Source organism: Oreochromis aureus, linkage group 14 (assembly GCF_013358895.1).
Source record: "Oreochromis aureus strain Israel breed Guangdong linkage group 14, ZZ_aureus, whole genome shotgun sequence".
NCBI classification, from domain to species: Eukaryota; Metazoa; Chordata; class Actinopteri; order Cichliformes; family Cichlidae; genus Oreochromis; species Oreochromis aureus.
In genome coordinates, this window is record NC_052955.1 from 35,086,989 (window position 1) to 35,109,169 (window position 22,181).

The 22,181-nt window shown below is 40.4% G+C and overlaps 1 protein-coding gene across 2 annotated transcripts in view; it reads left to right on the top strand.

Annotated features, from left to right (window-relative positions):
- The window catches only part of zgc:153039 (uncharacterized protein LOC767698 homolog), an 87,428-nt gene extending 69,673 nt beyond the window's left edge, over positions 1 to 17,755 (top strand). For both annotated transcript variants that reach the window (XM_031735478.2, XM_039622663.1), the window contains 4 exons: positions 5,982 to 6,174; positions 11,487 to 11,661; positions 13,028 to 13,174; positions 13,993 to 17,755. In XM_031735478.2, the coding sequence (XP_031591338.1) occupies positions 5,982 to 6,174; positions 11,487 to 11,661; positions 13,028 to 13,174; positions 13,993 to 14,948 (1,471 nt within the window). In that variant the 3' untranslated portion in view covers positions 14,949 to 17,755. The remainder of the gene's footprint in view (positions 1 to 5,981; positions 6,175 to 11,486; positions 11,662 to 13,027; positions 13,175 to 13,992) is intronic.
- The last annotated feature ends 4,426 nt before the right edge of the window (positions 17,756 to 22,181 follow it).

Genomic DNA, 22,181 nt, shown 5'->3' on the forward strand with positions numbered 1-22,181 from the left:
AACCTTTGCTCAGGTATCTCATATATCACGCACTAAGAGGAAGCGGATGTAATTTACCAGGCTGATCCAATATCAAATGATCTAAGGTTTCTTAAGGTCAGTCCAGTCCCCACTGGTGTTGTGCCAGTGTTGGGGTGCTGCATGACGTAACGTCTCAAACTCACTGACCTCTTACTTAAAGAATCTGGCATCTTCTTCTCGCCTCCCCTTGGGAGTGTATACGAGGAAGGATAACATTTCTGTCCCCACTTCTCCTCAATTATGACGTGTCTTTTGGCTAAAGCCTGGCCCTCTCTCTCGCTCTCTCTCTCTCTCTGTCTTCATCATTCTGCCTTTCTTAATGTCTCTGGGGATTTGATTGGCGGCATTTTGCTGTGTCAGCTAAGTGACATCAGTTGCTTGAGAACAAGTGAGGCAGGGAGAAAGGGGAGCGTGCGAGGTGACTGTATGAGGGGACCGTCGTCGCTGATGGTAAAGGGGGGAGGCAGACTGGGTGGGCAAGCTTTTATAGTAATTACACCAACTCTTCGATGAGATGGAGAGAAGGATTAGATGAGACAATTGTGGGCAACGCTGATGCTAAAGTGATCAGGTCAAGAGGAAATAAAAGCAAAGTTTGAAGACAGAAGGCCTGTATGGTACAACACTGGGAACAAACTAGGAGAGAGCTGAAATATTAAGAAGATACCGTCCTCCACCAAGTTCAAGTGTTTTACTGTTTCGTCTTCAAAATGGAGACTTAACTTTCCCTAAAGTGTTAGTCATTAAACTCTAATGAAAACCAGCGTTTTTGTAACTTAAACAGTTGCTAACCAGCCATCCATCAAATTCGGTGGTGAGTTTCAGTTCCCCATGTTATTTCATTGCTCTTTTAAACGCTTCTGAGAATAGTATGTGTAGCTTTCCAGTGAATGAAGCCTTAGCTCGACTCTCTACTTAGTCCCTCTTTTTCTTATCCAAAAATCCTTCCTTATCCAAAAATGTCCAAAACAGGTACATAGTAACTGAATCTAGAATTATCAAAGGCTTACAAAGTTCAGTTAAAATGGATGCAGAGATTTAGAGGTCAAAAAACTGTGTGGCTCCACTCTCAACTCGCCTAACTTGCTGTCTCTGCCAGACTATCAAAATAAAAGTATACATTTTAAGCACAAGAAATCAAACTACAAACTTATTCCATTATTCCTGATATGTCAATCTGTAAGTATTACTTCCAATATAATACAACACTAAGCAAGTCCAAGATTCTTCCGGCGCCGCTCCAGCTCCAACCAGACCGAGTCCTTTTTTCTTTTTTTATACCGAATTTCCCCTTGTGGGACAATTAAAGGATTATTCTATTCTATTCTATTCTATTCTAAATGAGCCATAACTTTATAGTTTTAATCATTAACCAAAATTATGTTAATCATATAAACTCCACAAACTGCATCTAGGCTCCTACAGTGTGTTTTTGTAACTTCTTGCAAAAATGGTTCAGCAATTTGAATTTTAAGAAGCCAGAAGTAAACTTGTTAAGCAGCTCAGCTGGTGTGATGCTGAGCGTTTCATTATTTCTGTTCTCACCAACCTGATGTGCACCTCTGACAAAAACCATAAACATCTTTCCCTAAAATTTGTTATGTCAAGTTATTTATTTACTCGCTTACACTCTACCCCTGGATTAGCTGTTTAGTGTGTTTGTGGCGTTCCAAACGCAACAGAGAAGTTGTAGAGTTCTTTCTGGTGGACAAACTATGCTAGGTGAACAAAACTGAAGGATGTTTCTTCTATCTGTTCTACTTCTGCTTTTTAAATTTTCATTTATCGGCTGTTGTAAATCCCGCTCATAAGTTGTGCATTTGTCACTAGTGTTCTAGTCACGAGTGTTTCTGGCAAATAGGCTGGATCTACTGACTCAGTTACACAGTTAAAAACTGTCATTATTGAGCCAGTACTAAGAAAATTTTTGCCTCAGCAGTTTTTGGCTTTGAAAGTTTTCACTTTCAGAATCAGAATCAGAATCAGAATCGTGTTTATTGGCCAAGTATATGTGCAGACAAATACAAGGAATTTGGTTCCGGTAGATGGTGGCTCTCAAGCACAGCAATGTAAATCACACACACACACACACACACACACACACACACACACACACACACACACACACACACACACACACACACGTGTCTATATATACATTACACATGCATACACATACATACACAAAGCTGTGTAAACTAACTATAAATAACTAATCTAAACTTATATACATAAAATACAGAAATGAAATGAGGTGGAATGAATATTACAGAATGTACATAAGGTGCAGTTGCAGTTCAGGTTTCTAATCTTAGACTTGCACACATTTTCCTTTGCTCGTTTGCCTTTAACAGCTTGACCAACAGAAAGACTAATGACTACCTCATGTCTGCTTCTTTCTGTTGATCTCTGTGTTTCTATTCTCTTTTAATTTAGCTTTCTGGTGGTCTCACCCCCCTGCCCCTCTCTCTGTCCTTTAGCACTTTGCTGCATCGTTGTGTTCAGCAGTTGTTGCTTCTGCCTCTTACAAAGAGTCTAAATCTGTAAGTGAATCCAGGAAGGAAGCCCGCCGGTCATTTGAGCTGCTTTGTGTAATTACAGCTGGGACTATTTTAATGGCTGTTTATCCGCATAGCTTCAGTTATTGCAGGGAAATCGAGGTCAGTTACATGCTTCTCCAAAAATATGAGCATTTCCATCCTCTGTGCAGCTCCCAGCTCCATGACCCTCCAACTCATTTCCACTTAAAACCAGCACACAAATTCATGCAAGTATTTGTGGACGGAAGCCAGCTAATGTGTCCTTATGCATTCATGCATTCATATAAGAATTTATGCCCATTCACACAAACACTGAAAGGTCTAAAGCAGTAAGCAGCAGCAGCCTATTATCTATGTGTGCTGTTTGTTTTAATTGATCTTGTCACAGCATTAACGCCACATTAGTTTTGATGCTGCTGTGAAGTCACACATTAGGGAATGACTCTGATGTTTAATTATGGTTTGTCTAACAGTGAGAGTGAGACATCACTTCTGGTTAAAAATTAACCTTTAAAAAATACTTTTGCAAAATTATGACAGATATTAAGTTGGCATAATTTCTAAAATATAGATATTGATTGAAAATTTTTCATTATGAAGTTTACTTAGCCAAGTAATTTAACCTGACTTAATTAAGGTAGTATAATCAAGGACAGATAATAGTGTATTGCCCCCAAGTTAGAAATTTGCATCTCAAGCTGTTGGAGCATCAGGTAGGAACACAGAACCGAGGTAATGAGAGGCAGAAATTAAAATGTTATGATGTCAAAAGCTAAGATAGTTGCAAAAAGACCTTGGTGATAAACCCTAAGGAGCACAACTTATTCCCTGTAAATTTTGTGTAGTTGATTTCTATAAAATTCATACTTTAAATGTTATTGTTTTCCAAACAACTGGTAAGCATTCATGTCTGTGAAAGCACAAAAGTCTCACCAAGTTTTCCAGTGAAACTCAGACAAATGAAATTCTTTTATGGCTGTAGCAGCTATATAAAAGATTCCCTTAGCGGTGGTAAAAAATGTGTTCATTTTCCAGATGGCTCTTTCCCAGTTTTTATCTTCTTTGATACGATATATACTTAAAGAATCCATGGTAAGTAGCACAACTATACACTAGGCATAGCAGAAGATCACAACAATTATCAAGCAGTCTGAGGCCTGAGATTTTACTTTATAGCATATACACTCTTCATTACACCTTGTCAGTAGCAGGTTTGAACCCCTTTTGCTTTCAGAACTCCCATAATTCATCATGGCACAGATTCAATAAGGTACTGGACACACTCCTGAGAGATTTTGGATCATTTTGGTGTGATTGGATCAGGCAGATGTCTACCACATCCCAAAAGTGCTCCGGTGGATTGACATCTGGTGACTGTGGAGGGTATTTGAGTACAGTGATCTTATTTTTTAAGTTTGAGATTATTTGAGCTTTATGATAAAATGTGATATTCTGCTGGAAGCAACCATCAAAAGATGGTACACTGTGGTCATAAAGAGATGGAGATGATCAGCAACAACATTCAGGTAGGCTGTGACATTTAAATGATGTTCAGTTCATACTATGGAGCCCAAAGTGTCCCATGAAAATATCCCACCCATCAATACATCACCAGCCTGAACCATTGACACAGGGGAGGATGGATCCACACTTTATTGTTGTTTATGACAAATTATTTTTCTAATGTTCTGTTCTCTACTTTTTGATTAGTCTGTGTAAATCATAGCCTCAGTTTCCTGTTCTTAGCTGACAGGAGTGACAGCCGGCGTGGTCTTCTGCTGCTGTAGCCCATGTACCTCAAGGTTTGACATGTTGTGCATTCAGAGATGCTCTTCTGCATGTCTTGGTTGTAACGAGTGGTTATTTGAGTTACTTTTGCCTTCCTATCAGCTTGAAGCAGTCTGACCATTCTTCTCTGACCTCTTGTATCAACGCATTTTCATCCAGACAACTGCTGCTCACTGGATAGTTTCTCTTTTTCAGACCATTTTCTGTAAAAATCTAGACATGGCTATGTGGGAAAACCCCAGTAGATCAGCAGTTTCTGATATACTCACTCAAATCGCCTTTCTTCCCCATTCTGATGCTAGATTTGAACTTCAGCAGCTTGTCTTCATCATGTCACTGTGTCTAAACGCATTCATTGGCTGTCATGTGATTGGCTGATTAGACATCCTTTAAAGTATTTATTTAAGTATTAAAAGCATAGTTAGTATCTGATTAAATAATCAGCAGTTGCAAAGTCTAAAATTGACTGGAGAATGGGATTCGAGCTCAGTAAGCAGTACTATTCTGGCTGAGAATGTAATTCTTTGCTCCTGCCAGACATTACTCATTCAGTAGGGCCTTCCCTTAGTTAGCTTTCTCAGCCCAAGTACATGTACAGCCATGTTAGGAGAATCTTCATTCCATTTCAGCTGCTGTTTCACTAAACTCCTTGGTGGTTTGTTAAATCCTTCTCATTCTAAAGAACATTCTGACATTTCGGGAAATCTTTCTTCAGAGGTGTGAGACGAAAGCTGGTCACTAACAAAAGGTTTGTCTGACTGTATCCTCTGAAGGAGTCCAATTGAACATGCTGCGACGCACAAATTGAACATGCTGTTTATTACATGGGATTCAGAATGTTACAGACATGTCAGACGGTCTGTTTGTGTTGCCCTTGTTTACAAAATGTCAATTTTAAAGTGCAAAGTAGGCAATGTCTGTTTTTTCAAACATCAAATTTAACTGGGCTCTGCAGTAGAAGCGTATTTGTATTTTTAAAAAGCCAAACCAAAGCTATGCTGCTGTTGATAGAAGTTATGGTGAAAAGGAGATTGGCAGTTTAAATCTGTACCCTTTACACAACCAGAACTTTGTAGAGCTCACCCACCTTTATATCAATGCAACTAAACTTTAAATACTCTGAAACAGTGTACTATAGTTGGTTTACAAGTGTCTACTTATTTGTTTGGTTGGTAATTTCAGAAAAACCTTATACCCTATAGTACCATCTGAACTTAGTTTAGATTATGTGAATGCATTCAGTGCAGACCAAGCACACTTGGTCTCCTTTTGAATGAACTTGGGAAACAGGTAAAAAGAAATAGGAATAGAGCAGAGAGTTAAACTGCGTTTGTTTCCTGCAGGGTTTTTTTTTTTCTCGTTTCTCAAGGCTTTATTTGAAAGCAGTATGTCATCTTTAGAATATTACAAGAGTCAAAGCCATTTTAGTTAGTAAGAAAATAGTAATGAGTATTAAGTTAGAAAACAATTTTTTTTTAAAAAGCACAAATATCCCTCCAGTAGATTTAAAATGTCCTGATGTACAAATTGAATGACTTCAGAGGTTTGCAGTCTGTTTTTCTGGAGGGCTGGTGGGTGGGTGGCTAATATTCTAATGTGGTGCTCTCTTCACCACCCTTATTTTCTCCCCAGGCCCACCTTTCGTTATTTCACCTGGCACACATGCATATTGGGCATCATCGGTTGCGCCATCATGATGTTCCTCATCAACGCCATCTACGCCTCGGCCAGCATCGCCTTCATGCTCCTGCTGCTTCTGCTGATTCACTACCTCAGTCCCACCTCCAGCTGGGGCTACATCAGCCAGGCTCTCATTTTCCACCAGGTCTGACACACACACACAAACACACTCTCAGTATTGCCTTGTCATTACTATAGCAACTAAAATCTCATCCCCTCAGCTTTACAAGAGCCCGTACCTCTGCCAAGCAATCGTTCTATCAGGTTTATAGAGACACACAAACGAACACAAACACAGACAGTTCTCCGCTGCCTCTCCTCAGCCAATGATTTTGCATTTAGCAGACAAACACACACACATTTTCCCCTCTCTCTTTTCTCACACACGCCTTGTCATTCCTACAGCAGCTATCTGTCACCTTTATATCAGGCTTAGCAGACACGGACACACACACACACACACACATCTACATCTATTCCCCCTGCAAAGCTCTTTACATTTATGACACTGATACACACAAACAGAGCTTTACATCATCCAGCTCTTCGTGTCCTCTAGCGGGCCAGCCTGTTGCTCTCAAGGAGACGGCCCACCGTTGCCAGGACGGCCCACAGCCGAGTGGGGGAGTCATTGCCAAGGCTGCAGAGAGGGTGTCTGGGTTTGCCACTCGCTTGTCAGGAGGCAGAACATGATTACAACCACTTAACTTATTGCACTTTTCCTCCAAATCCTCACCACCCCCTTTTCCCATTTTCTTCTAGTATCTTCTCCTCCCACTTCTGCAGTTTCTCTTACACCGAGACACAACACTGAGGCAACATTTACTCTCAAGTAATTCAATTGGCCACCCTTGGTAGCTCTGTTTACCAGAATGGTGGTGATAGGTACGGATGAGGGCTGAAGACTGGTTTATTTAAACCTGCACTTAGCTGGTCAGTCGTATTACTGCTCAGTAGATGAATAATATGTAAAATGTATTTTAACATATCATCAGTCAATCTATGAATCTCTATTCCATTATTAAACACTCAATCTATGTATAGTTATTATTATAATAATTATGTAAAGGCCTTTGTTATAGTTTTTAATCCATATAATAGCTGCCATAGCTTTTTACCCCTCAGCTGTAAAAGGCTGATGGGCGGGCTGTTGGTGTTGACACCAGAGTTCAGAGTGTGATAATTTGAGAACCAGGTGATGTATGATTTTCAAATTAGTACCATAGGTACATTTAAAAAATCTCAAATGAGTTTTAATCTCAGTGACTTCAACTTCAAGGTTATGTTTAGAGGTCAAATTTTCTAAAAATCTGAACACAATAACTCAAACGAGGTGACATAGAATATGCATCCCACAGGTGAAGCTACTAGAAATCTTAGACGTGTTCAAATCCCAGATGGGGGCTGGCCATTAGCGATTGGTATTGCATCACTTTTCAGATCTGGCAACTACATCCACTTTTTGCTTACAGTCTTTGGCTGTAATTCATATTTTTAAAAACAGCTTGGCTGACAGTCAGTTTGAAGTTTGTGTTTTTGTTGTTGTTGTTGTTTTGTTATGTCATTATAAAATTAAGTGAACTGTTAAATCACAATATGTTTGAATATTTATCCAGCGCAAAATTGATTTGACACTCTAGATAAACATTGCCATGTTGAATGTCATCTTTAATGCCAATGGGCTGTTGGCAAACAACGAGGCACATATATCGGTGCATCCGCATTTATTTCCAAATATCTAAAATGTAAGTCATAAACCCTTTGAATACTCATTTCACAAATGAGCCTCAGCTTGGCCCTCCGAGCTTTCAAACCTCCCCAGGCAAAGAGCGCAGTCCTACAAAAATGATTATACTGATGGGCCCAGCAGAGGGGACCATACGTGCACATTTACTGAGCTCATGCATACACTTGTCCAATGCTCCTGCACCCTCGAGTAGTAACCAGTGTGGCGGTCTGCCAGCTGGGTGACATTGAAGCAAGGCAACAAAAACAAAACACAGCGTTCTACAACGACAGCAATAGCAACAAAAAAATCTCAATTGGAGATAACAAGCAGCTGACAACAGAGTTTAGGAAAGAAAGTGAGAGAAGAAAAAGACAAACTGAGGCACTAAAGCCTGATGGTATCATGGGAAGAGAAAGAGGGAGGCAGGAATATAAGCAGGGAGTGGGGTTGAGTGATTGAGAAACTAAGTGATGGATGAGACCGAAGCGACAGTGAAATGATGATAGTCTGATGGATGAGAAGATGGGAAAATGGAGAGATAAAGGAAGACAGATGATTAGATGAGTGGAGGCAGTTGGACGCTGCCTCTGGGACCATGTTTTGTGTGTGTGTGTGTGTTTTACAGCAAAAAAAACGAAAACAAGTGTGACAATCATGATATAATAATGCAGGTTGCATCCTCAAGTTTTGATTGATAGTCATGTACACACAAACATGAACTCAGCAGCTTGAGCTGAACTTGGATTGTTAAGACAGTTGTTATTATCAGAGGCTTTTTCGAGGCCTTTTTATGCTAAACCCCAAAGTGGAGCTGCAGTACAAGAGTGATTATAGTCTATAAAATGAAGCACACCCTGAAAGTACTTTTAAGTGGAAGCCATTTTAACTATTTTTGGATATTCTCAAGTGAAGTTTTCTGTTTGTCTGTTTTATAGCCCCCTGCAATTGTCTGAATGTATTTAAAGCTTTTTTTCTCCCCAACTTTCCATGAACACCGATTTTAACCATAGACTGCAAATAAAAGCTACTGTGATGCCATCGATTGATTGTGTACCTGGCATTTTGAAACTTCTACAACAGCAGCAGCTGCTGTTGCCATGTCCGTTTTGTGGAGCCAGAATATTTGGACCAGAGGGTGGTGTGCTAAGTAGGGATGTTCCTGGCAGCTGACTAAACGGGGGAAAAAAATTAGACTAACCGATTAGTCTAAAACTAAGTAACACTCAGATACCAAGCTGAATTTGAGAACTGATTAAAGGAAAATGTCAAAATCAATCTAAACAAAGGCATTTGAAGCATTAATCACATTCTTCAGTAATGAATCATACTGCTTAACTGAGCGGCACCTCGCATCGCACATTATCAACATTGCACGTTGTATTTCAAACAGACAGTCTCTTTGTGAAATATGATATTAAATCTATATCTTTACTATAAAAGAAGTTCATGTATTTTAAAAATCTCTGAAAAACTAATAAACTGCGGCTGAAAAGTGTGGTGCATTATGAATGCTGTTTGAAGATTCATGACAACTACTATCTAAAACAACAAAATGATAAGTCATCCACCTGTTTTCTTCACCCATCTGGAGTTGGGTCACGGGGGCAACAGCCTAAGCAGAGAAGCCGAGACCTCCCTCTTGCCAGCCCCCTCCTCCAGCTTATCTGGGGGAACATCGAGGCATTCCCAGACCAGATGTAAGAATAGATGTAATCTCTCCAGCTTGTCCTCGGTTTGCCCCTGGCCTCTTCCCAGTAGGCCAACCCTGGCTAAAACATCTTAACCTTATGCCTCAGCTGTCTTCTTTCGATGTGGAGGACCAGTGGCTCTACTCTGAACTTCTCTCGAACTATTGAATTCCTCTTTTGAGAGCCCCTCCACCCTTTGGAAATCGCTCATTTTCCCGCAATCTAATTTCTCAGTGATGCTCCATCTGGTGGCACATCGCTGCATAACATTTAGAACACAACAATTTACAGTAATTGATCATCAATTAAATTAATAACAATCAGAGTAAATGCCCAGTACGTCTGGTACTGACTAGTGACAATAGCGTAGTCAACTGGTCGCATACATCCCTGGTTTTAAGTTATCCACTAATGTTGGCAAGATTGGGTTATTAGGTGCATCCATAACCTTGACAGGTTCAACATACATAGGTGTGTATGTGCTAATTAGTGTTAAGTAACAAATAATAAAATACTATAACTTCACTCACCAGAACTGAAGCACAAGCATTTTTCATTTGTTGTACCGCACACCAGTCCATGATATTTGTCAGATAATTAGAGTTCACCAGTCCTGCCTTCAGGCTTTGTTGGTGTCAAATACAGAACAATACAGAAAATTCACCCACCTTATACTTATTGAAGGTGATGATAACTATACAGACCCAAGTATTTCTTTCTTTCTTTCTTTTTTTAATCAGAGTGTAGACATTTCTATTTAATGTGAAGTTGGGCAATGACCGGAATTTCTTTGCTTTTTCAGCCAGCCCCAAGTGGTCAGTAGAGGAGTTGCAGTCTTGTCACATTTTCATTTTCAGCCCTGAAATTGCTCCTTGGTTTTAACACTCAAAAGTCTGAAGAAAAGCATGGAATTGTCCATTACCATTTTCTATCATGAGATAAATTGAGCTGTGTACGATGCAGCTTTAACATGGCTGCATGTCATCAGTGTTAATGATCAGTATGTAGTCAGCGTTAATCATTCCTGTTTAGACCTAATGTTTGGTTCTACTCAGCTGCATTTCCTTAGTGGTACCTTGAGCCAATTTTATCAACGTGAATCCTGACGATGGCTGCAAGATTGCTTGCATTGTGAAATATACTAATATATATAATATATAATATTCTAATACACTCTGGCATTTCAGTGTACATTCATAAGCAGCAGCACATGGACACATTTTTCACAGTAACAGTCTGAATGGCACACATCTATACATGCATATAAACATGTTAACATATGTCTGACTATTTAATGGATGGACCTGGACTAGTGGTTATATAGCCTAGTTTTACAGACCACTTCAACCATAAATTTATAGAGAATTTTATTATATACACTATAAACACTTTATCTACCACTCATTCGTGGCAACAAAACCACGGCGGTGTCTGGTACAGGGACATGTGTGGATCAGGCTTCAGTTGAACTGGGATCCCCCGTCCTGTGGGAACTTCATCACTGGTCACTGCTACAAGCTTTAAAAGAAACCCGGCTTCTGTCGTAGAAGAAGTTGCTAAAAAATCTTTCTAAAGATGACTCTATTGCAAGCCTGTACAGATGGTAGAGGAATGAAATTCACAGTTTCTAAAAGCTTGCTGAATGTACCTCATGCTAAATCTCAGGACCAATAAAAGTCAATTTTCCTTTCTGCCAAAAAAAGAAAATCAGACACAGAAAAGTGAGCAAAACACATATATTGCCAATTTCAGCTTGAAGTGTTGTTTTTTTCCCCTGCACAATATCAAATATTATGGAAATTAACATTAAGTGAAAAAAATAAAATCTAATTCATTGCAAATTCAATCACATCTGGATATTTATTTTGGTGTGACTCAAGTGGACCTGAGCATGAGACAGCTGCAGACACAACTCAGATTTAGTGAAAGTCAAACTAGAGGCTTGTATGGAATGCAGGTTTAGTGAAGTAGGAGTTCATGGGGTTGAAAACACACAGATTCTCCAACAGCTCTGCTCACATGTCTCTCTTCCACCTTTAGGTGCGTAAGTATTTGCTAATGCTGGACGTGAGGAAGGACCATGTCAAGTTCTGGAGACCTCAGATCCTGCTCATGGTTTCCAACCCTCGCAGCAGCGTGGGCCTCATCACCTTCATCAATGACATCAAGAAGAGCGGCCTGTACGTGCTGGGACACGTCCAGCTCGGAGACCTCAGTAAGAATACCAAAGTTCGATTTAAACCTCAAGAAACTTTTTCATTTATTTAATCAGCTTCTTCTCCAGTGACTTTTGCATTAGGAGGATTCGAAGGCTTACTTCTGCACCATTTCTCATGTACACCCACTCAGTGTGAGAGAGAGACTGTTAATTATGAGCAAAATAAATATGGGATGCTGAGAAGATAGTGTTTTTGGATGATTTTAACATGATTAAGATATTTAAAAGCAGCAGGGGCAACAAAAAATCTTCTTTCCCTGAGAACTTCAACTGTATTGCTGTAAAATATAGCAATACATATAAAAATATAGCAATACATATAAAATATATAAAATATACCACTATTACTAAAGTGCTTAAATTTTGGTTCAGTTTAAAATGGCTAAATATGTAAAGTATATGAATGAGAAATGTGCTTCTATGTTGGCAATGCACTCCAAAGTTCCAGACTGAGCAGTTCATTGTTTAATGAACCTCTTCAGAATGCTAACCCTTTCTCTTTGACATCGCCTCATCTGCTGCGGTTTCATTTCGAGGGAAGTAATCGCACGCACAAAGCTCAAAGGAGGCACCTCCTTTCTACACACTTGCAGATTTTCAAGGGGCAAGGTCATTGATTGTCTTTTTCTTTGTCTTCCGTGGGGTGTAAAGGGCTGGGGGAGATGATGGCAGACCGGGACTGGCCATCAATGGAGTGCTCCCATTCCAAATCCTTTGTGTTTCACAGTGGAAAAAAATTATATGTTCATTAGCCGCTGAAGGGCCCTTCTCTCACTTGACGAGCCACTTGGTCTTGAGAAATATGATCGAGCTATTCATTCACATAATTACACTGAAGTGGAGTTTGTTGTTGAGGATTTGCACATTGCCCTGCTAATCTATTTTGAGTCTACCCATTTATACTTACAATTGTGCAGCAGCTGTTTGCCTTAAAGCTGAATGGAATACATGGCAGCTTCTAGCACAGTTCAAACAACCACAGGAAGCCTGTAGACGTGGCCTCTGGATGGCCCTCTACATACATGCTGATGCTTTTTTTTTGGGATGACTGATCACCTGCTTGCCTGTTTGTGCTTCCCTGTATCTTTCATTCTGTATCCAATTCTGTGTACGCTGTCATTTGCGCTTGCATCTTTCTGTTTCTTCCCTCTCCTCCATATCTCAGCATGCTCTCTTGCATCTCACTCACGCTCTGCCTCTAATTCCAGCTCTGTCAACTCACTTCTCCACTCTCTCTTTTTACTTTTTGGCTTTCTTGCTTCTGGGTCCATTTCCTTCTCATCCTCTGAATCTTAGCGCACTTCTGTTCAACTGTCAGATGTATTTCTAATGCAATTCAACTTTGTTTTATGTTTTTTGCCAGACACTTTGCCGTCTGACCCTCTGCAGGCCCAATATGAGTCCTGGTTGTCCCTGGTGGACCATCTAAATATCAAAGCCTTTGTCAACCTGACCTTAGCTGATTCTGTACGTCATGGTGTCCAACATCTCCTCTTCATTTCAGGACTTGGTCAGTACCACTGTTAATAACGCACATTGTCCTTATTTGTTATTAAATTCAAAGGCAAGTATCAATATACTAATATGATTTTTGTTCCTTCCACGTACTTATATTTTGATTAAAGCCAGTGCCTAATGAATATTTTTACATTTACATGATATTATATTATTATTTATATTGTCAGTAAAGTTTTAGTCTTCTGAAACTGTACCTGCTCTTCAACCAGTGGTTTGGTTACTATGTTTACTCAAAGTTTCAGGTATTGAACTAAACTTCCCAAACATCCAGAAGCAGACACGTTAACACTCTAAGATGATATGCCGTGTCGGTTATTGAGCTGCGATATCCAAACTGCTATTTGCAGTTTTTATCTATGTGCTCAAAATGCGCTTGATTTTAACTTCTTCTAGCTTCTATGTAAATGTTTTTATTTAACATACCTGAAATGCACCGTAACCCTAATCCTGCCCTGAGGGCAAGGATTGGCAGCCTATCAAAGAGTCACATTTGATCAAAAAGGTCTTTACAGAGCCACAAAACATATAGTACTGCGCAAAAGTCTTGAGTTTCTCACTAGTTCTGTATATTTTGCTTCCAAGGAGCCAGATTTTCTTGTTATTCTGTTCAAGTTGTCTTAAGTAGTAATTCTCCAAGCTTTCATAAGGTGTTTTGAAAATTTTCATTGGCTATTGGCTGCTCTTTTGCTCACTTTCAGTCCAGGCCTTGTACCGGACGTATTGTGAATCACTCTAAATCTACCACTCTCGACATTATAGGAAATGAATGATGGTGATAAAAGAAATAATTTGTACCTTTCCTCTTCCCAGGTGGGATGCGCCCTAACACCCTTGTCCTGGGTTTCTATGATGACTGTCTTCCAAAAGACAAACTGATTGATCCATCAATGTCGAGCCCTCAGTCCACGGATCCCTCAGCTCCTTCTCAGGAGCTTGAGCAACCTCCTCTCTTCCACTTTGCATCCCTGCGGGGCTCTAGTAACAGACTGGACTATGGTGAATTTGGAGACGGAAAGGTTTTAGGGCCCCAGGAGTATGTAGCTATCATTGCTGATGCCATGAAGATGCTCAAGAACGTGGTACTAGCTCGATACTTCAACAACTTTGACAGAGCCCAGGTTCTCTCACCTCCCTCCTGTACTCCTGGGAAGAGAGCTGTGTATGTGGATGTCTGGCCAGTCAACCTCCTACGCCCCGACAGCTGTAGCTATGTGGATACCTGCTCTCTGTTCCTGCTGCAGCTGGCATGTATCCTTAACATGGTGCGGGACTGGCGCAAAGCTACACTGCGTCTGTTCCTGTGTGTTGAGGAGGGCCGAAGTGTGAGGGGCCCGGAGGAGAAGCTTGGCCAGCTGCTTAAGGACTTGAGAATTAAGGCTCAGATCCACCCCGTGCCTTGGGATCAGCAGGTGGCCCTACACTGGCAGCGTCAAGGCAACTGGGGGAAGAAACAGCTGGATGCTACTACGGAAGAGAAGAACCTGCAACCTGAGGAGGAGGAGGACGAGGAGAACGAAGAAGATTACGTCAACAGCTTCCCAAGCAATGCCACACGTGTGTCAGATGACTACCTTTCAGCTGTCAACAAGCTGATCCTGGATCAGGCCCGGCCCCAACCCGCTGTGCGTTTCTTGTACTTGCCACGCCCCCCAGCTGACACCCGCCGCTATACTGCCTACTTGCGCCAGCTGGAGCTGCTCACTCAGGACCTTGGCCCTACGCTGCTCATCCACGGCGTAACACCCGTCATCACTACCGACCTTTGAAACGGCACACTCGGTGAAGTGTACTTCACACGCAGAGTTTTCATGAATTCACTGAAGGTGTGTGGACCTCGGAGCTGCCTTTGTCTGACCTGTCCATCCAACAGTAGTTCAAGAAAACACCTCGTCACTCACAGAGACCATCTGCACTCCACTGCACATTTTACACCGGCGCAGAACAAAGTCTTCAGTTTCACCTTGACTGTCTACATATTTACCATTTCTTTATTTTATATGTGCACTCCACTAACCATTCTAGTATTCCAATCAAGCCCCTGAAGGCTCCATCATATTCCATTTATGGACCTCATCTCAATATAAGATGAGTACAATCAGATGATGATTGGATTTACCAAAATAATGTTTTCAGGGGAAAAGCAGGAGGTGAATGTTGAAAAAGTAGAGCCAGTCAATCAAATCCACAGTCAAATGGCACAATTGTTCTCACTTTTCACCAGTGTTACATTAATGAGCTAAATCGCTCGCAGCAGGCTCAGCTAGTTTTAAATTTCCCCTCTCCTAGTGCTTCCTTCCCTGTTTTGTTACAATAATCATTCCATTTTAGTTTTTTATTTTTTCAGATCAAAAAGTGCCTTGCTAGTTAGGGAGCTGGAGTTGGACTGTTAGACCTTGACTCATAAAATCTGCTTTTTTTTCCCTTTACAAATGAAACACCCGAACAATAACAATGGTGCTTGATGCCTTTAAGGTTTTATTCCAAAAATCCTGCGTGTGGGACCTGAGGAACACACTCCACCTTTTATCCAAATACACTTTTGTCCCTCCTCTGCCAAATAGCAGCCTTCCAACATTAATTTAACATGTTTACAATGCAAATCGTTACTGTGATTATCTGTGTTTTATTGATATGTCATTTTTGGTACGGCCTTGTTGGCCAGACTTAATTTAAGTAACTTCTTTGCCTTTTACCTAAACCATTTTTTTAGCAAGTCTATGTAGCTTTTGCTAAACTGTATGGACAAATTTATGGGATATTTGTAACTGCGAGTACCAATATACATAGGGTGTCATCACTGTGTAACTCAGCATTCTGTGACAAATTGGATTTCCATTCTTTGGAAAATCCCTCTCTTTTCTCTGTAAAAATCTGAAGGCTAGGGGTCCATAAATATTTAATATAAAATAAATTAATTCACTTCAACTTACACTTGAAACTCTTTTTCACCCTGACTCCAGCATGCCTGCGTGGTACTTGAAGTGCTTGGTTTTGGACATGGCTTGAAATGTTTTGGGGTTTTTTGTTGTTGTTGTTCTTTGTTTTGGGGGTTTTTTTGCAGTTTTTGGAATGACACATTTTTATTTCTAGACCCATTGGGTCCACTCTGTTGCTGCAGCTGGGTTTCCTTTCGGACACTACAGCCCCCAACAAGCCACTGATTACAGAGTTCTTCTTTGTCCTGGAAAAAAACTCACATGCTTTATTGAAGGAATGAAATGTTTAGGGTTCGATATATACTTCTAAACTGAAATGGCAGATAAATAATAAAATGTTTGTATTATGTGTCCTTTTTGTTTTGTTTCACCTGCTCAGATTGTTTGCAAAAGCCAGATCAAACTTAACTACTTCTCCAAATGTCTGCACTTTGTTTCCTTCAGCCTTAGACCAGTTTATGCGTCTTTGAGAAGAGATCTGAGGGGTTTTTGTGAGCGCTTGTTTGTGTGAGGTAAACTTTGGAAATAGGGCCTGAGATAGCTCGGCAGCTCAGACAGAGAGATTCTAGAGGGTGCCAGCCAGCCAAATTACTTTGTCCTACAGTCACCCTCGCTGCCAACCAGGCAGAAATGGATTCCATCTCCGTTCCGAGGTGAACAACAGATTGGAGAAATAAGCCCAAATAACCATCGATATCTGTTCAGGAGGAGGGAGGCTGACATTTATCACTGAGGGAAAGACGTGCGCTCTGAGAGGATTGAGTCTGTGTGTGTGCAGAGAAAAAAAGATCATAACTTAGTTTTCTGACGTGCTTGTTTATTGGTTGCACCATTAATGGCAAGTAATTAGTCTTAAGAAAAATGCAATTTGTAAGTAGATCGAAACAAATACCAATCAGTATGACTCAAACAAACTGATATATAATCCAACATGAATCAAAATACAAAGGCGTATGCTCTTACAATTTGCTGTTGAAAAGCAGTTTGATTAGATTTTGTTCCCCTTTCTTTCTGTCGTAAATATACTATTAGAATGGTGGATACATGGATTAAACACGGCCAAAATTTTACAATGAAAACATCCCATGTACAAATAATCCCTGAGAGCCAAAAGGTCAGACAGTTTCTGACTGTTGGTAAGAGGATATTCCTAAGATGGTCATCTCAAGCACACTCTTCTAGCCTTAAGCACAGAAGCTCCACCCAGCTGTACAAACCTCTTCATGAGAAAGACCCAGTTAGGCTTGAATCATACATCAGGACGATTTTTGGGGTGGCAGTAGGTCAAGAGGTTGAGCAGGTCATCTGCTAATCAGAAGGTTTGTGGTTTCCTTCCTGGCTGCTCCAATCTGCGTGCTAGCCAACATATTTGTGCAAGAAAAAATGTGAACCTCAAGTTTGATGCATTCATCAGAATGTGAATGTTAGATACAGAGCACTTGGGCTTGTGTGAAAGTGCTTGTGTGAATAGGTGAATGAGGCATTTTGTATAAGTGCTCCGAGTGCTCAAATAGAGCAGAAAAGCACTATATAAGAGCCAGTCTATTTGCTGTTTATCTCCTGTTTGATACATTGTGTTTAACAAGCTACTGAATGCCTAAATTCTCTTTATAATTAATAAAGTATCTATCACTTGATTTTGTGCTGCTTACTTCCATTCACCATACACATGATTTAATGAAAGAAGAAAATATAGACTAGCAAGTCAGAAATTTTGATCATTAAAAGAAAAACTAACTATGTTTGGGAATGTTTTTCAGCTGCCTGAATGGATAGCATATGTTGTGTTTCGGACTCTACTCCATAATTCGTCTCCCTTAAAATTATTATTATCACATTAGGAAACAGGCAGCGAGAAAAGGATGGCCTGTACATGCACTGCATCTTGAAAACAAATGGTTAAAACATTTTCCCAAATATGAACACATTTTTTGAATTTTGGCATGAAAAAAAATGTAAATGGCGCAAAAAAGCCAAAAGCAACCATCAGTGAGCTACAGAAATGTGCTGCGAATGAAATACTACTGTATACACAATGAGTAGCAACCCACACAAAAACATGTAACCCAATGAGCCACTTTTATAAACACTGGAAATGCAAATGTTATGAGTATGTATACATTTTTTTTAATTATACACTTATTATTATTATTATTATTACTACTATAACCTTTTTAGATGCCTGTGTGTTTGCTTCAGTCTAAAACCCTGCTCTGTCATGTGTGCAGCCCTGATCAGAGGAAACCTGTCACCTCTACAGTGTGTCAGAGCTCTAACCACTGGGGATCCCATCAGCACACACCACCGTACTTCATCACTTCTAATTTCTAGGGCACTTTAAATTTCATCTCCCTCTCTACATCTCCAGATCCACTTAATTGTACATGACACGCAGATTGCCAGAGTCATCAGATGGATCGGAGAGGGAGAGAGATGACGGGAGGAGAGGAGGAAGGGGGGGATGTCAAGTAGGATTTGGTCATGCTGACACCCAGATTCAATTACTAGTTAAGGTTTTCGGAGGCCAAACAGGCCGCTGGCTTTTCCTGCGAATCATGTTTGCATGCAAATGTGCAGAATGTGCATCCTCACATTTTAAGATTTTAAATAGCTAAAACTCTCACATTGACACACCAGTCATAGTTTCAGTGCATTTGAGATATCTTACATACCGAACGAGTGTTGTCCACTTTTAGTAGGATGATATTAGGATTGTTCAGTAAATGCTCAATATCTGCTGTTTTGATGATAACAATCCTCAAGGTCGGCACGTCATGCAATAATAAAGTAAGGCTTAACATGGCACAGCTCTATTTTCTAAGCAGCTATTAGCCAGTTTGCATTTCACTGGGTACTTTTCAATCATAGACTATGAACAAAAAGTGTTGTTTCTAAAGCTTAACCTTCTGAGATATTGTTGCAGAAAATTTCATCTTTTTAATGTTTGATTTAAAAGACATTCAAGGGAGAAAAACAATACCTTGTAAACTCACAGTTAGAAAAAAAGGGGGCAAAAATTATAAATCTGGAAATATTGGACAGATGCCAGTAAAAATGTCATAATTGTGTTGGGATTATTTTTTTATTTTTTGTGTCATCTTTTTTCTGTTTTCTTCTTGTCTGCTCTTCTTCCAGTTCACTTGCTATTTTACTTTTAGGGTTACTGTTTTCACTTTCGTCCTTTGTTCTTTTCCCACACTAGTATCTCATTGTATGTGACTGAGTTGACCTCATTTACCATGTCTCACTTGGGTGTATTTGGTATCAATTTGTCATTGTTTGGGGCAAATGAATAGTCCGTTTGTTTGGAAAAAATGAAAAGAGACCTGAAAGTCTCTTTCAACTCTCTTGTGTGGCAGCTGGTCGAATGTTTATGAATACACGGGGGTCTAAGAGCTACATCTTTTTAGGTCAATTGGTATGTGTATGTATGATCAAAGAGATTACACAAAGTGGCATTTACTTTTCCATTTCACAAAGAATTTCTTGGCTTAGTACTTTGGTAAATGGCTGTTTCCATCTTGAGCTGGTGATGTTACTTGGAACCAATCCACTTTGATATTGTGATATTGTGGCCCTGCCTTCTGATAGATCTTCAATCTCAATTTGAAAGTGTTAAGATGTATCTGTCCCACTACGCAAGGGGGACATGGCTACGCGCAGGCAGGAAGGGGGAGTAGAAGTTTTTGGAGGGTCAGTTTTTTTGTGTGGTTGAACGAAAGAAGGCGACCATTAAAGTTGGAGTTATCATGCCAGTTGTGTGATTATTGGACTGACATTGGTAGCAGAGGATGGCTGCTGCTGGGAATTACAAAGTGCCACCTTCGTTCGATGAGAAGGCGTCTTATGAAAGTTGGAAAAATGAAATTGAAATCTGGAGACTCGTTACAGACTTGGACAAAAAAAAGCAGGCTCTAGTGATTACTTTGTCGCTATCGGGAAGAGCGAGGGAAAGCGCACTGGAAATCGCAGCCCACGACCTCAACACGGATACGGGGATGGGTGTTCTTCTAAACAAACGGGACTCGATGTTTTTAAAAGAAGAAAAAGATCGACAGTACAAAGCTTACAAGGAATTTGATCGGATCAACAGACAAAGTGGCACGTCGATGGTGGATTACATTATCGAATTTGAACGACGGTACAACACAATATGTAAGTTCAAAACGGAATTACCAGATGCAGTGTTAGCATTTAAGCTGCTAGACACCGCGGGGCTAAATACTAAAGACAAACAGCTAGCACTTACCGCTTGTTCCACCATACCTTTTGATAACATGAAATCAGCCTTGAAAAGGATTTTCAGCGATAACGCCACAAGAGGGCAATTCCGCTTACTTCACAAAGTACACAGGCAAGCGTGCACATAGTTCAAACTCAGAGCAACCCCAAAGAATAGCTGCAGGGACTAATCCACTTGACAAATATGGGAGGAGAATAAGATGTGCAGTATGCCAAAGCACTTATCACAGGGTAAAAGATTGCCCTAACAAAACAGAACATGTGAAGTTGGCAAAAGCTGAGGGATCAAAGAGTGATGTTGAAGAATGTAATATTACTCTGTTTTCAAACGAATCACCCTCTGATACACAAATCTTCATGATGGAAGCTTTGGGGTCCGCTGTAATTGACACTGCTTGTACAAGAACTGTGTGTGGAGAAAAATGGCTCGCAGATTATGTAAGTGAGTTATGTCAGAAAGAGTTGCAAAAAATAAAAGATGAAAAGAGCACAAGGCTGTTCCGCTTTGGTGATGGAAAAATTGTTCAATCCACAAGGAAAGTGACAATTCCAGCAAAAATAGGACAAACTAGATGCAAGATAGAAACAGAAGTTGTTCCAGCAGATATACCGATGCTTTTAAGCAAGACTTCATTAAAGAGAGCAAGCGCAGTCTTGGATATTGCTCAAGACAAAGCAACAATGTTTGATCAACCTGTAAAACTTGAACTGACGTCTTCTGGACTCTATTGTGTAAACTTGAGAAATGAGAGCAACCTTAATAAAAACCAGCTAGAGAAAAGTGAGACACCTAGTGATGAAGATGAAATTCTCATTGTGACAGAAAACATGACAACAAAGGAGAAAAAGACAGTCCGTCTTAAACTACACAAATAATTTGGACATGCATCAGTTGACAGACTGCAAAAACTTCTGTCTTGCTCAGGCAATAGTGATGATGAAAGCACTACAATCCTGAGGAATATTATAAAAAACTGTGAAACATGCATCTGATACGGTAAACCAAAACATAAGACTGCAGTGGGTTTACCCATGGCTTCAACATACAATGAAACTGTTGCAGTGGACCTGCATGAGCTTGAGCCAGGACTGTGGTATCTACATGCCATTGACCATTTCACAAGATTCAGTGCAGGAAGTATCATCACCACAAAAAGACCCAGGGAGATAGTGAAGCACTTTATCCACTCCTGGATAAGCATTCACGGTCCACCGCGCAGACTATTCAGTGACAATGGCGGTGAATTTAATAATGAAGAAATAAGAGACATGGCGGAGAAATTTAACATTGAGGTTAAAACCACTGCAGGGTACAGTCCGTGGAGCAATGGCTTGCTTGAAAGGCACAATCAAATCCTTACTGAAATGTTACTGAAGGTAAAGAGAGACAATGAGTGTGACTGGAAAACTGCTCTGGACTGGGCTTTGATGGCAAAGAACTGTATGCACAATGTACATGGCTACAGTCCCTACCAACTTGTCTTTGGACAAAATCCAAATCTGCCTTCAGTCCTTACTGACAGACCCCCAGCTTTGGAAACTGAAATGAGTACATGAATAGCCCAGCACACTGCAATGTTGCATGCCATGAGACGAGCTTTTACAGAGGCTGAATACTCTGAGAGGATACGAAGAGCCCTTCACAAACAGCTGCGATCCATTGATGACAAATATGAAACGGGGGACAAAGTCTATTATAAAAGGACAGACTGTCATGAGTGGAAAGGTCCAGGGGTGGTCATTGGCCAAGATGGTGTAGTAATACTTGTCAGGCATGGAGGAACCTATGTCAGAGTACACCAGTCTAGGCTCAGAAAAGTG